The 16,093-nt window shown below is 51.3% G+C and overlaps 1 protein-coding gene across 1 annotated transcript; it reads right to left on the minus strand.

Moving 5' to 3' along the window:
* Positions 1 to 1,917: 1,917 nt before the first annotated feature.
* On the minus strand, positions 1,918 to 9,975 carry LOC144733512 (inactive hydroxysteroid dehydrogenase-like protein 1). Its single transcript, XM_078615443.1, is given in 7 exon segments — positions 1,918 to 4,700; positions 5,248 to 5,475; positions 6,741 to 6,929; positions 6,931 to 6,986; positions 8,457 to 8,490; positions 8,492 to 8,658; positions 9,724 to 9,975. Coding segments are annotated over 7 exon segments (996 nt in total). The 5' UTR covers positions 9,965 to 9,975; the 3' UTR covers positions 1,918 to 4,619.
* Positions 9,976 to 16,093: the final 6,118 nt, after the last annotated feature.

Raw genomic sequence — 16,093 nt, forward strand, 5'->3', positions numbered from 1 at the left:
CCCCCCCCCCACAGTGCCCCTGAGAAGCCAATTAAGTGGGACTGTTTAACACGTAGGCTTTCGCGACCAATATTCTTCATAATCAACGTTTTTGGGTTTAGATCGCGTTATTTATAAATGTGTCGTAACCCTCCACCACCCGACACGGCCAATCAGTAAAAAAGTGTCACGTTGACAAAAGACAAATAGTTCACTGCTTTAGCCCACCGGTGTGTTGAAGCGTGAAACCACAACATTTACAATTTTTGAGTAGTACGACGTTTCGCTGGTAATTGCATCCAGCATCATCAGGCAATTCGCCAGAATGGTGAGGCTCTGCTGTGTCTCCCGGTCTTATATAGAGCAGCAGCAGCCGGGTGACGTCATCGGTTGGACTGGTCTCAGTCTGTTCCCCGAGAGTGAACGTTGCAAGAGCGAGTGTGATTGGTGGGTCGTTTATTCTCCTCGGTGGGTTTGAAAGAGTGAATATCCATGACATTCAAAGTGTTCTCTGTCTCCGCACCTAACAAAAAAAAACGACACATCTATAGCCGGGTGGGGTAAGTAGTGGAATAGATAAGTGTCATTTAACTACTCAACGTGGACATGTGGTTGGAACCAAAGGTGGCCCAACCAGAGGTCGCAAACGGGTTTTGATTCCTTACCCGTACCCGGCCGTACCCGTACGCTACCCGGCCGGGTACGGGTAGGGTACGGGTATCGGGTACCTGATTGCGACCACTGGGATAAAGCCATGTTGCAGGCGCGAGTGGGTTGATTCTAGGAACTTGAATTGTGAGAAGAGACAAGACGTTGTGAAATGAGTGACAAACAGTTACTCACCAGTGACTCACGGTCTACCCGTACCCGGCCGCACCAGGGTCGCAAACGGGTAGCCGGGTATCGGGTAGGGTACGGGTACCGGGTACCCGGTTGCGACCTCTGGGCCCAACCCAATCCAATCGACTCTGCACAACGCTCCCTCCAGTGGACACACCGTGCACGGCAGATACGCGAGTGTCGCCAGTCTGCCGAGTACCCCAACGCACCGAATGTGTGGAGTGCTTGTGCCACTCATGGTACTGCCTCTCCTAGTGTCCGTCAAATAGCATTGCATCCTAAGTATCCTGAAGGACGCATTCGTCTCGCTAAACCAACCACAATGTTACACGCAGAAAAATGCAGGTTGGATGTTAATTTTCTAAGTGTTTTATAATAATAAAACATAATAAAATAATTCTCACGACGTATCGGCCACAACGCAAGCAGCCGTCCTCAGGTGAAGAACAGGTCTGTCGGAAAGACAGACTTCAGACACTGAGGATGGCTGCTTGCGTTGTGGCCAAAACGTCGTGAGAATTATTTTATTATGTTTGATTTTTATCATTTTATTATTTCCATTCTACGTGACTTTACCGAAAGAACCAAGAAGATGAATCCCTGCAGTCACGAAAGCTTTAAATCGAAATGTAGTGATTATGAATTTACAGCCCTTTGTCAATCCATGTGACGGCCGCTGGTCATGGGGGTTATGTGACCATACTTTCTCTCGCTCGTCGGCACGGCTTGGTGAATGTGGAGGAGAAAGAGACGCAGTCACATAGAAGTACAGAACAACGATATTTTTGCTGTGCTGTCCAAAACTTGGCCCAGTGAATCCAGCAAATACACAGGCCGATCCATTTATAAATACCCCACCAAAATGACGGGATGAATTACACTGGTCTACAGCCACAGTGCTTCCGAAATAAATGTAGTCCAACTGCGCTAATTGTGGGTCACTGAGAATGAAAATGATCCTCGAAATTATTCTTTGGTTCTTTCGGTAAAGTCACGTATGAAGATAAAATAATAAATTAAATTAAATACTAGCATACGACGATTCGATTGCAACACAAGCAATCATCATCAGGTATAAATTAAATAGAAACACAAATCTAGTATACTTAGAAATTTAATGTAATACAACAGAGAGTCGGATAACATAACAGTCAACACCCTACCTGGTTGATTACGTTCTTCCTGAGAATGCTAAATTTGAGAGAGAGATTAAACACAACCAGAAACATATAGACAGACATATAAGCAGACAGATATCACAGAGATACATAGAGAGAGAGCAATCGAAACGTCGTATGCTAGTATTTAATTTAATTTATTATTTTATCTTTATACGTGACTTTACCGAAAGAACCAAAGAATAATTCCTGCAGTCACGAAAGCTCCAAATTAAGTTTGATCCTTGAAATTGTTGATTGTCTCTAGTTTTCAAGATATGCTACTGGGTCAGTATATACGACCCTTGACTTGGAAATAGCGGAGGATTTAAGTGAGCTATTATTTAAACCAGAATTGACTAAAATACATCTTTGACTGGATCGATGAATAAATCTATGACTGGGTTTGGACAGTACTTGTTTTTTAGCAAAACAATGAATGATGCAATCTGAACCTGGTATTGCGTCATACATGATATTCATTGCATGGGTGATGCAATCATAACTAGGCTTACATCCCTGTGCTGAACACATTAAGCTATGTCAGCTCCAGAAATCTGTGTCGTGCTCTCGTATTTGTCAGTGTTTGATTTTGCAAATGGGCACATTTCTGTTCAGCCAAAGTGAGCAGAGCAGATAACTTCTGCCATGTTTGTGAAATAACTTTTGCATCACAAAAGCGCGGTACAACCACTATGGTTAAGAAAGTCTTAAACCCCCCGCCAAACCTCCTACGCATTTCACTAGTACTAATCGCATATCTGCATTTCCCATAAATATGCTAAAATTCCTCTTGATATGCAAATTATTTTGTCAAGGCGCTCTTCCTCCTCCCTCCCAGCTTAAATAGACGCTCCAAGCCTGGGGTGTGTCATTCAGACTCTGTCTTCTCGACAGACCTGTTCTTCACCTGAGGACGGCTGCTTGCGTTGTGGCCGAAACGTCGTGAGAATAATTTTGTTTTATTTGTATTATTTTATTATTTCCATTCTACGTGACTTTACCGAAAGAACCAAGAAGATGAAAAGTCTATCACCTTCGTTTTGGCTGCAAAGTTGGAGATCAGGACAAGATGTGGGCCCCCACACATATGCTGCAACACCCGTGCAACGAATCTTCGCCAGTGGTTGAACAGGGAATTATAAAGGAATCGACTTTTGATTTCAAAGCCTCTAACACGTCTCCCACTGACTACCCGGCTGTGCCCGGGACTTGGATTCACGCCCGGCCGCCTTTGTCTCCCCAGTGGCGATTTCGACCGAGGGGAGGGCCCAGGACCGGTTAAAATAATCGTCACCGGTGGTGGCCGTGAGCGGGAATCGAACTCGGGTCGCCGGGTTCGTAGCGCGGCGCGCTAACCACTACACTACAATGCGTTACGCTTCCACGTGCGCGGGTCACGTGACAGATGTGACGTCACAGCTCACTTGCCGTGAAAAAACTATATGCATTATTGAGCTCCCCCCCTCCCCCCAAAAAAGTTTATTTTTTTAATTGTTGCATGGTGTACAGTCTGGAAAGTACCCACAATGCAAATTTCAAGTTTGTTACATGTCGGGAAGTACGCTAAACATTTTGAACAGACACACGTAATCACAACTTTGCCTTTTATATATACGGAGATGAATGCGTCAGAATAATAATAATCTACTTTCACTTTTGTATGGCGGCGCCGTCGTTCATGTAAATAGCAGATCAAAACGCCGTGGGATTTATGACGCGCACAGAGGGACCGGCGCTGTACCAACAACTTCCCAAACTCTGTGGTCCTATGTTGGGATGCTCGTGCACCGTTCGTGAATGTGCGTGCTGAAGAAGTGCACAGAGTGACGGAAAGAGTAACGCGTGGAATTAGAGAACGTACGGCAGGTTAAGGAAAGCCAGTGGGTGGTGGTAGACACGATCACCGACGCACGGGGTGATGGATCCAACCTGCCCTCAGAGGTCTCAACCCCCGAAAAACGTGATACCTTGCGAAGGACTGCAAGGTTTGGTTCTTGTAAAATAAACGTTGTATAGAAGAAGAAAAAGAAGAGGTCAGTGGGCTTGGGTAGGACGCGTCACGGATAGAAGAGATGATGGAATATGGCCAAGACTAACACTGGTCAACAACATTTTTTTTTTTCTGGCCTGGACTTTTGCAGCTGTTTTAGACTAATTTCAGGGTGCCGATTCCAAATCTGATCTCAGATTTGCTCTATCACATCTCATTTTATGCTATCGGCATACCCCATTTTCATTGATTTTACCCGAAATTAACTGTCACTTATGATTGCAAGTTGTTGCGAGTCAGTGTCTGCTTTAGTGTTAAAATATGGTGCTGTATTTTTAGGATAGTGTGTTTATAATATAATTTTATGTAGATATCCACATTTATTTAATATTTTTCTTCTGCAGTTTTGATTTAAAATCAATATTTGATATCTCAAAAACCTGATGTGATAGACAAAAACTGATGCCAGATTTGGAATCAGCACCCCAAATTTACCTTAAACCCGTTGGAATACTTTATGCCAGAAAAAGTGTGTTGACCAGTGTAACATGCCCAAGACTAATAGCGGAGTGGATATCATACATTCATAGCTCATCGGGTTCGGATTCCAAGTGGTGGTGGTGTCATTGTTCCGGATCCCGCCCTTGTCTTCACGGCTTCCAGAGGTGGATGTTGATGTGCATCACAAGCCACGTCCACAGCCACTCCGGCATGAGTTGAGTGAACCACATCTGTTGAGCAACACGGGAAATTTCAAGTTTACTGTCGAGTTCACGTTGATTAACCAGGTGCACTCATTTGCAATGGTAACCTGGGGCATCGGTCTGTCAGTAGGGGGCGATGATTGCTGTCTTGTGTTTTATCTCAATTTAATAATTTGCGGTGTAATTTGGCATAAAATTTACGCCATTAGATTATTTTTCAGAAGCCACCTGGCTACAAATGATAGCTCAACGAAGTGGGCTTATCATCACGTGGAAATTTATAGCAGCGAAATAATCTAAATAATCTAAATGTGCGGGGGGGGGGGGGGGTGGTGAAACCAGATGAACTCGAGAAAACAAATCCACGTGTGCAAGAACATGCAAACTCCAAAAATACAGCAGGTGTCAGGGGTCGGGATCGAACCTCCGACCTCCTGTATACCAGGCGAGGCAGATAACAGCAATGAATCCACCTGCACGCTGTGGCTTGTTAAACCTGACGCTGGAACACGCGGAGGGGGTGGTGGCGGCGGTGGGGGGGGGGGCACGGGGGGGGGGGTGGGTGGCCGCGCACCTGCAGAGTGTGCGGCCAGTAACCCGTGGTGCGTCGCGCGACGCCCAGCGTGGCGACGGCGTGACGCGCGTACTCCTCCGCCGAGGGCACGAACAGCCAGGGCCGGCGTAAGTAGCGGCCGGGCGCGGTCATCCGCGTGGCCACGTAGAAGGGGATGAGAGTCTGCACGGCGACGCCGCTGCCGGAGCACTCCCGGCTCAGCGCGCAGCTCCAGCTGTCCACAAAGGCCTGTGGGCGCAAAAGCCCGAGATGAGGTTGGGTCCCGTTCGCCGCTGAATCTGGGCACGCGCGAGCAGTACGGCGTTCATTTCATTCAGAGGGGCGTAGCAGCGCCGGTGTTTTTTTTAAAGACATTCACCGCAGAGAACCGTAGCGAACGCTGCACTCTGTGAGAGCAGGCGCCAACACCGTGCCGCACGCACACGCCCGCATGGCCTTGCGGGAGCCTCGACAGCGATGAAGTTCTTTTAATTCTAGATTTGAAGCTTTCGTGACTGCAAGGATTCATATTCTTAGGTTTTTTTCTTAGGTTTGTTTTTTGTTATGCAAGTCTATTCTTACTCTTAAGCCTCACCTTACCATATTAATAAAAAGTGTGCCGTACTTGGCCCTCCCCCTCTCCAACCATTATATATACGGAGTGGTAGCTCTTGTAATCTCTCATTTACTTGATACAGCTGTCACCTGAAGACGGAAGCTTGTGTTGCCTCCGAAACGTCGTGATTTTTATTTTATTTTAATTTTAATGTTTTACCTACGTGACTTTACCGAAAAAAAAAAAACCTAACAATATGAAGTTCTTTTACTATGAGACGTCTCCTTTACCAGTGGCAAAATATAGTAATAGGTTTTTACCCTTTCAACTGATACAAAAACTGGCACCTTTATACAATGCATTTTTGAGTTGTACGCCTTTTGGCGTCATCTGGTCCAACACCAATGGAGACTAGGCTCTAAGAAAAGCTGTCTCGGGTGTGGAACAATCAACTTCAAGGACAGTGCATATCATTATCAGTTTCTTTTTGTTTGCATTTTGACTGCTTGTGTTGTGGTTATTGCAAACATGATGCCTTGTACACCATTGGTACCTCATTTGCCAGTAAAAAATATAACTGGTTCTTTACCCTTTTATCTGGCAACAAAGGTGTCAGTTTTGTTGCCAGATAAAAGGGTAAAAAACCAATTATGATGATGCCTTGTATAAAGGTGCCAGTTTTTGTACCAGTTAAAAGGGTAAAAACCTGTTACTACGAAGTTACTTTATTTTAGTTCTTCACATGCGTCATCGGAATTGGAATGGGTTGAGAGGAAGCAAGCGGGCCGGTGCGGTCGACTCGCTGTGATGGTGGTGGACAATTGCGGCGGCGGTGGTAGCCCAAGCGAGATGGAGTGCCAAAATCCGTCTCGGGTGTGAGAGATGCGCAAGAGACCGGGGGGGGGGGGGGGGGGTAGTGGGCCTTCGCCCAGCAGCAGAGAGAGAGCGGGGGGCCTACCTTAGTGGCGGCATAGGCGGCCATGTAGGGCATGGGGCGGAGGCAGCTGCCCGAGGAGAGGTTCACCACGGCCCCACGGCCTCGCTGCAGCATGCCGGGCAGCAGCAGGCGCGTCATGAGCATCGCGGCCGCCACGTTCACGTTCACCAGCTCCCACAGGTGCTCCTCGCCCGCCGTCAGGAACGGGCCCCGGCACCACCGGCATCACGCCCACGTTGTTCACCAGCACGCCCACGTCCATTCCCTCTGGAACGGGCGCAGGTAGTGGAGTGGTGGGGGGATAGATTACAAATATGTGCAAGCGCGGTTGCGAGTCTGAAATGTGGAAGAGAGAGCGAGCGCTCGTGTCAAGTGAATTTTAGAGCGAGCACGCTGATGGTGGTGGAGCCAGAAAGAGTGCGTGTGTGGAGGTCACGTGGCAGCCGAGATGTTCCCGGTGAGACGGCGTGGGTAACGATGTGGTGGGTAGCGGTGGCGTGGGTAACGGTGGCGTAGGTAACGATGTGATGGGTAACGATGTGGTGGGTAACGATGTGATGGGTAGCGGTGGCGTGGGTAATGGTGGCGTGGGTAACGGTGGCGTGGGTAACGATGTGATGGGTAACGATGTGGTGGGTAACGATGTGATGGGTAGCGGTGGCGTGGGTAATGGTGGCGTGGGTAACGGTGGCGTGGGTAACGATGTGATGGGTAACGATGTGGTGGGTAACGATGTGATGGGTAGCGGTGGCGTGGGTAATGGTGGCGTGGGTAATGGTGGCGTGGGTAACGGTGGCGTGGGTAACGATGTGATGGGTAACGATGTGGTGGGTAACGGTGGTGTGGGTAGCGGTGGCGTGGATAATAGTGGCGTGGGTAACGGTGGCGTGGGTAACGGTGGCGTGGGTAACGATGTGGTGGGTAACAATTTTTTGCTGAAAATGTTTTATTGCTGTGGTTTTCCCACCTGATGATGATTGCTTGTGTTGCAATCGAAACGTCGTGATTTAATTTATTTTATTTGATACCTACGTGACTTTACCGAAGGAACCAAAGAGTATTGGTCCCTGCAGTCACGAAAACTTCAAATCAAGATTCGCTACCCATGCGCGGTTCTCACCCCCCCCCCCGACCCCTCTCCCACCCCACCCCCTGAACTTGCAACATGATGGGGGGCCGAGTTCACTCCTGGACCCCTCCCCCCGTACCAAGAGCCGCAGGTCGCCACTGCGCTCACGTGACAGGTTCGGTGCAACTTGAGGCCACGTGCAGTACGGAAGGCTGCGCTGGCAGAGGGTCACGGGACAGACCCACCCACGGGTGGTGCCACGGGTTTTGACTGACCGAGATGACCGGCAGATCAGAGGTCGCAATCGGGTACCCAATACCCGTACCCTACCCGATACCCGGCTACCCGTACCCGGCCAGGTACGGGTAGACCGTGAGTCACTGGTGAGTAACCGTTTGTCACTCATTTCCCAACGTCTTGTCTCTTCTCACAATTCCAAGTTCCTAGAATCAACCCACCCGCTCCTGCAACATGGCTTCATCCCAGAGGTCGCAATCGGGTACCCGTACCCTACCCGATACCCGGCCGGGTACGGGTAGCCGGGTATCGGGTAGGGTACGGGTACCCGTTTGCGACCCTGGTGCAGCCGGGTACGGGTAAGGAATCAAAACCCGTTTGCGATCTCTGCGGCAGATGCACCGACGACCCCCCCCCCCCCCCCGTTGTACCGAGCGCGCGCGCGATATCCCCGTAGGCCGCGGGGGCCGTGGTTGAAGTCGGCCACGATCTCGAGGGTCCGCACGGGGAAGTCTCCACGGAGCTCCTCGGCGAAGGCGCCCAGGCGGGCCGCGTCGCGCCCCACCAGCACCACGCCGAGCCCGCGGCGCGCCAGCTCGCGGGCGTACGCACGGCCAATGCCGGCCGTGGGACCTGGTGGAGGAGCGAGAGAGAGAGGGCGAGTGAGAGAGCGAGAGAGTGACCGAGAGAATGAGAGAGAGGTGGGGGTTTACATAAAGCAAAGTAAAAAAAAATATTACGAAATGATGAATGAAACAAAATGCCGACTACACCGAGTATCTTCTTGTTTCCACTGATCGTAAAAAAAGAGAGAGGGCGAGTGAGAGGAGAGAGGGCGAGTGAGAGAGAGGGCGAGTGAGAGGAGAGAGGGCGAGTGAGAGAGGGGACGATCTCGATCACGTCGCCAGCGCTGCCCCTATGTCGAACGGCGAGTGGCCGGAGAGGAACGTCCACCTCGGTCCCAGGAGGCGGTGGACTTTGTGGGTGATCGTGAACGTCGCGAGATCGTGAAGGGTGGCTGGGTGATGGCTCGCGCAGGGCCTGATCGAGCAGTGGATTGATCATCCATAATTATGAATTGGAGTCTGCTGGCGGGGGAGGCGCTGCCAGCTTTACCACGTGTCCAGGTTGAGCCTTCCCAGAAAGGGGCAGCCTTAGCTGCCTCTGGCTCTCACCAAGCCCCCCTTCTTGCAGGACGATGGTGGTGGTGCAGTGTTCATCTTCGTGCCCCCCACACCCACACTCTTACCCCCCTCTTTTGTACCTGTTGAGCCTTCCAGAAACGTGGTCAGGATTAGCAACCTTTGCATGGGACCCCCCCCTCTCCCTCCTCATCCCCCCTCCCTCTTCACCCCCCCCGCCCCCTTCCTTCACTCCCCACTTCCCTCACCCACCCCCTCTTTCACCCCCCTTCTATCACCCCCACCTTTACTTGCAAAACACTGGAGGGGGGGGGGCGCAGCCGACGTCACCCCTGCACCACCACCACCCCTACCACCACCACCCCTACCACCACCACCACCCCTACCACCACTACCACCACCACCCCTACCAGCACCACCACCACCCCCTACCACCACCACCACCCCTACCAGCACCACCACCCCTACCACCACCATCCCTACCAGCACCACCACCCCTACCTGCACCACCACCACCAACACCTCCCCCCTTACCCTCCCCCCGCTACGGCCTCACCGGTGACCACAGCCCAGGCTCCGTGCGAGGCTGCGAGCGAGCGGGGGGCAGAGGGCGCCAGGAGAAGGAGGGGGCGTGTCCCCACGTGCACGCGCGCGGCGCCCACGAGTGCGCGCAGCGTGCGCGCGGCGCACGCGCCCGCGCAGAGGGCGCCCAGCAGCGCCAGCGCCTCCTGGTAGGGGGCCAGCGAGCCGCACAGCTCCCTCCAGAGCAGCGCGAAGCTGTCCACCGCAGTGGCCATGGCGGGGTGGGGGTAGGGGGTGGGGTGGTGGGGGGTGGTGGTAGGGGGTGGGGTGGTGGGGGGTGGTGGTAGGGGGTGGGGTGGTGGTAGGGGGTGGGGTGGTGGGGGGTGGTGGTGGGGGGTGGGGTGGTGGGGGGTGTGGGGGTAGGGGGGGTGGTAGGTGGTGGTAGGGGGTGGTAGGTGGTGGTAGGTGGTGGTAGGGGGGTGGTAGGGGAGGGAGCGGACGCGGTGTGGAGTCCGGTCGAGGGGTCGGGATGGCTGGGGGAAAGGCTGCAACTGGGGTGTGTAGCTGTGTGTGTGTAGCTGTGTGTGTGTATGTAGCTGTGTGTGTGTGCAACTGGGGTGTGTGTAGCTGTGTGTGTGCAACTGGGGTGTGTGTAGCTGTGTGTGTGTGTGCAACTGGGGCGACGAGGCGGCTACGAAGAAGCGGTCAGAGGGGATCTGAGAGGCGTGAAGTCTTGGTCCTGGTGAGAAGGGCTCCAGGCGGCGTTGAATCCAGGCGAAGTCTCGAGTCCTGATCTCTGGTTCCTGCGCTCGAAGCAAAAGGGTGTCTCGTTCGCCCAGTCCCCGAGTGAGCGCCAGGAGAGGAGGAGTCTCAGTGTCCAAAGGGCAGAGGTGTAAGGTCACCCCGGGGCCGCCCCCCCCTCCTCCTCCTCGCCGCCCCCTCTTCGTGTCATCCCGACCGGGCACGCAGACCCGGGACGTCGGCCAGAACCAAAACACGTCAACCCGGAACCAAAACACGTCAACCCGGAACCCCGTGGAAACAAATTAGCCATTTCCCTTAAGAAAAACAACGCGCATTTAACACTCGGATTCGATTAGTTATATCGCAATTAGTACAAAAAAACTTGCCGTTCGTTAACTCGTTAAACTCTCACATTTTTTACGATTATACGCAAGGCAAAGGTTTAAAGAATTATTTAAGAGTTTGACAACCGGAAGTCTGACCGGAACTTGCGACCACGTGGAGAGAGTTGTGGTTGGGGAGCGGTGGCGCAGTGGTTAGCGCACTGTGTGTGTGGGAGCGGTAGTGCAGTGGTTAGCGCACTGTGTGTGGGGAGCGGTGGCGCAGTGGTTAGCGCACTCTGTGTGTGGGGAGCGGTGGTGCAGTGGTTGGCTGTGTGGGGAGCGGTGGTGCAGTGGTTAGCGCACTGTCTGTGTGTGCGAGCGGTGGCGCAGTGGTTAGCGCACTGCGTGTGTGTGGGGAGCGGTGGCGCAGTGGTTAGCGCACTGTGTGTGGGGAGCGGTGGCGCAGTGGTTAGCTAACTGTGTGTGTGGGGGGAGCGGTGGTGCAGTGGTTAGCGCACTGTGTGTTGGGGAGCGGTGGTGCAGTGGATAGCGCACTGTGTTGGGGAGCGGTGGTGCAGTGGTTAGCGCACGGTGTGAGTGGGGAGTGGTGGCGCAGTGGTTAGCGCACTGTGTGTGGGGAGCGGTGGTGCCGTGGTTAGCGCAACGGAATCGCTTACACCTTGCACGTCTCTGCAACTGGTCTGCCCAACTCGATCTTCGCTGTCTGGACGTCTGCGCAACGGGTTGCTGAACAGGCGAGAGACACTCAAGCGATCTGGTTGCGGCAACTGGTTGCACGGGTTTTGACTCAACTTAAAAGTGCATCGCTCGAGACGATGCATTTAGTGCACGGCGTGGTTTTCCGCTCTTGCCATGACGTGGCCCGGTCGTCTGTACGTTAGGTAGCAACCCCTTACATGTCAATTCAGGCTTTGACGCCGTGGGGAGCACCCAGAGGGCAGTGGAGAACACGAATCAGTTGTACTGTACTCGACTATGCTCCCCGTCGTCAACATCCCGCCACTGACCAGCGTGGTGAAGTATGGTCAAACAACCCGCACCGTCTGGAGAGGACCTTCTGCTGGGCCCGGATAGGACGTGGTGCTCCGTAAAACATCGCCACTAGGGAGACAAAGGCGGCCGGGCGATACGGGGCAATCTTGATTTGAAGTTTTCGTGACTAGGAATCTATACTCTTTGGTTCTTTTGGTAAAGTCACAAATTCGCCTGTTATATTTGGTCAAACATTTAATTAACTCACCCCTTTCAGTTTTCAGTTTCATTTATTTGGTATATTCCTGTGAGCCATTCGGCTCTTGAATCGGGTGCAACAAAAAACAAAAACATGAACAAGAAAACATCTTAAAGTGACTATTTGACGATGTGCAAACAGAAAATCCAGGAAAAGACAGCAAAATATTGCAGAAAAAGCACCGTACACCAGCACTGTGTGCACAAATCCCAGTGGGATGCAAGTCAAACAACAACAACAACAACCACAAGTTAGATTAAGGCCATCAGTCTAACTCCGTACTACTACAAACAAACATGGCCAAACCAAAAAACTTTCGACATCGCCAAAATAAAGCCATAAAGGCAATGTAACAGTGATCATAGGAACTGTGACCGAATTTTCACAATAAACGACATAAACAACATGTACCACCAAACCCGGCACCCCTAATGTGATGGCTGGAACTGCTTCTCTTTGGGCGAGGCGTGTGATGTTAGCTGGTATTGATCATGATTGGAAAAAACCCGATTTTTTTCCAGCGGCAGGCATCGGGTTTTTTCTTTAATACAATTAAACCCGATTTCGGGGAATTAGAACCTGGTTTAATGAATACGAAACTCTGATCCAAGGCTTAGGCTGCTTCCTCGTCGGTGCTGCTATCGTACTCGGGGGAGTCGTCGGGCACGGGGTGGTCGTAGAATGCGGCGGGCAGGTTGGTCTTGATGAACACGAGCTTCTCCTCCACAATCGTGGGCGCCAGTGGGTTCCTTCGCTTGGAATGGATGAAGCCCATCGTTGAGAAGTTGGCGAAGTGCGGTTCTGCAATTAGAACCAATTCAACCGGATTTCTCCCAATCTCAGATGATCGGGTTTAATTTAAAAAGACAAACCCGATTGTAAAAAAAACGACTGTGCCATCCTTGGTATCGATGATGTTGCTGCTACTCGCAATTGCTTTTCCAGGTTTGTTCCGAGATTTATTGAATTTCGAGTCCCGCCTGCGGTTGCCTTGGCAGGGCCAGAGACCAAATGATTTCGCGGGGCCTCATACTGCCCGCGGGCCGGACGTGCCCCACCACTGCATGACCTCGTGACACGGCAGTTCTCTCGCCTACTTTAGCAGTTGTTTTTCTTCTTTAGTCGTCCCACCTGATGACGATTGCTTGTGTTGCGATGGAAACGTCGTGATCGATTACACTGGTCAACACACTTTTTCTGGCATAAGGTATTCCAACGGTTCATAAGGTAATTTTAGGGTGCTGATTCCAAATCTGGCATCAGTTTTTGTCTATCACATCAAATATTGCATTTTCAATAAAAACTGCAGAAGAAAAATATTAAATAAATGTGTATATCTACATAAAATGATATTATAAACACACTATCCTAAACATACAGCACCATATTTTAACACTAAATCAGTCACTGACTCGCAACAACTTGCAATAATAAGTGACAGAGTTAATTTCGGGTATAATCAATGAAAATGGGGCATGCCGATAGCATAAAATGAGATTTGATAGAGCAAATCTGAGATCAGATTTGTAATCAGCACCCTGAAATTAGTCTAAAACAGCTGCAAAAGTCCAGGCCAGAAAAAAAAGTTTTGGTTGTTGTTGACCAGTGTTATTTTTAAATCATTTATATTAAGTTCGCTTGCTTGCTTGCTTAGGACCGTGCAAATCTTTCGGTCGTTTTTTAACCCACTTCCCGTGATCCAGTCGAGCTGACATTTTCCACATAGACTCGTTGTGCGTGACAATTAATGTTCGTGAAATTTTTTTTCCAAAATTTGACACTTTTTTGGACAAAAATAGTTTATTTAATTACCAATTGCTTAATGGTGCAATGCAATCATCTGACCCATAGGTGGCAGCCATCTCAAGCCAGAGGACGAGAGGACTCTAGCCGCCACGCATATAAAGGATTTATAGTGAAAAACTTTGTTTTTACGGGTTATACTTATTTACACGCTACGTAACTTTACCGAAAGAACCAAAGAGTATACGGGGGAATCGTTGTTGTCTTTTAGTGGCGATGATGGTGATGATGCTGATGATGTATCCGCACGCAATAAACCACAGCCAAACCACACCGCAAGGATTGTTTTGTCAGCTGCATTCGCCAACTTCGCGCCTTCCTCGGTCTCACGGGCTTGGCTGGCGTCTCGTCCTCCTCCACCTCCTCCTCCTCCACCCTTCCGTTGATGGACCCGGGGCGGTTCAACTTGTCACGCCTTTAGACGTTCGTGACCGCCTTGTTTACATTTCTGGAGCAGTTGCGTCGCGCGCGCGCGCGTGAGAAAGAAGACGGCGCCAGCTCAACGAACACTGCTCAACTATTTTATTTTTATTTTACCAGGTAAGGAAGCGCCACCCCACCCCACCTACCTGCTGAGCTGTGCTGTTTTCTTTCTCAGAAGCGACATGGCAATCGCACATTGATGAGCCCGGACCGAGTGTGGGCTTTTACCAGGTGGGAAATTCTAGATTTGAAGCTTTCGTGACTGCAAGGATTCATATTCTTGGGTTTTTTCGGTTAAGTCACGTAGGTAAAAAATTTAAATTAATAAAAGTAAAATAAAAATCACGACGTTTCTTGATACAGCTATCGTGCTGTGACGGTTCCACCTGAAGACGGAAGCTTGTGTTGCCTCCGAAACGTCGTGATTTTATTTTTATTTAACTTTTATTCATTTACATTTTTTACCTACGTGACTTTACCGAAAAAACCCAAGAATAGAAAAATGTGGGAAATTCTAGCGGCCAAAAAAACTCTGAACGCGTGACGCTTATCCTCGACGTGGAGTGGAAAACCCGGAGGAACCCGGAGAAAAATCCACGCGACCACGGGGAGAGAGACACGCAAACTCCCAAAAACACAGCAGGTAAAAGCCACGACCGCCGGTATACCAGGAGAGGTAGTTAAAATCTCGCCACCGCGGCATCCCAGCTGTGGTTATTGAGTCACAAAGACAAAGATGCCCCCCCCGTATAGCCTTGAGAGACTGTCGGGGCAAGTGCTGTTAGCGATCACCTATTAAGGTCTGCACGGCACACGAAGGAGTGGTTGGCCAGGAGCTACGCACCCATTGGCACCAAACCTGGACGCATATCTGCCCACCCCAAGCATACGCATATGGAAAAGTTACGAATTTAAGGCTGAGTCGACCTAGGGTAGGCCCAGGACCAGTTCAGATATCATTAGTCACGGATATCAGCCGTGGACTGGAATCTAACTCGGGTGGCCCGAGATTATAACTCGAGAACTGTCGCGTGTTAAGGCGGCGATGCTGCTCGCTGCGTTTGGGCAGCAGTGCACAAAGCAACAGGCGCGTGTTGGTGATCCGAAGAGGGGCCCACTGCGTCTCGTGTTTTACGTGCAATCTTTAGATGCAATTATACTGGTAGGAACCACCTGGTTCCACCAGCCCACAGGGGATTATTGTGTCCGTCAGTCCGTCGTCCATCCAAAAATGGGAGGGGTCGGGCTGGGTAGGGAAGGGAGGGTGGGGAGGGGCTGGATGGGGAGGGGAGGGGCTGGGTGGGGAGGGTGGGGCTGGGTGGGGGGTGGGAGGGGTGGGGCTGGGTTGGGTGGGGAGGGGCTGGGTGGGGGGTGGGAGGGGTGGGGCTGGGTGGGGAGGGGCTGGTCACCCCGTGGTGCCCTTATAAAACTCAACGTTTCACCTACTCACGCCGGCTTCTGCCCGCCCTCACAGTCGGCCATATTTGCGGAATACACCACGCCGCCGTTGACCCTGGCCATTGACCGAGCAACCCAACGTTCCTACCAGCTCCCTCCGCAGGAATGTGTTTTATTGGCGATTGTGTTGAGAGTTTATTTATTTATTCTTAAGAGCTGCGTAACCCCAGCGTCACCGCCAGATGGCGACAACCTCCAGGGCAACGTGGAGCCAGGCACGTGGCCGGTTTCCCCATTCACGTAAAGGCAACGACCACCCCCCCCCCCCACGTGATGTCTTAGACAGACTGTCGGGGCGAGTGCTGTTTGCGAGCACCTATTAAGACCATCGGCACGGCACGCGACCAAGTGGGTAGCCAGCACCAAGCCCTTTCCGCCTTTGTCTTCCCATGGCTGATTAC

This window comes from Lampetra planeri, chromosome 47 (assembly GCF_965212315.1).
Source record: "Lampetra planeri chromosome 47, kcLamPlan1.2.h2, whole genome shotgun sequence".
Lineage (NCBI taxonomy): Eukaryota > Metazoa > Chordata > Hyperoartia > Petromyzontiformes > Petromyzontidae > Lampetra > Lampetra planeri.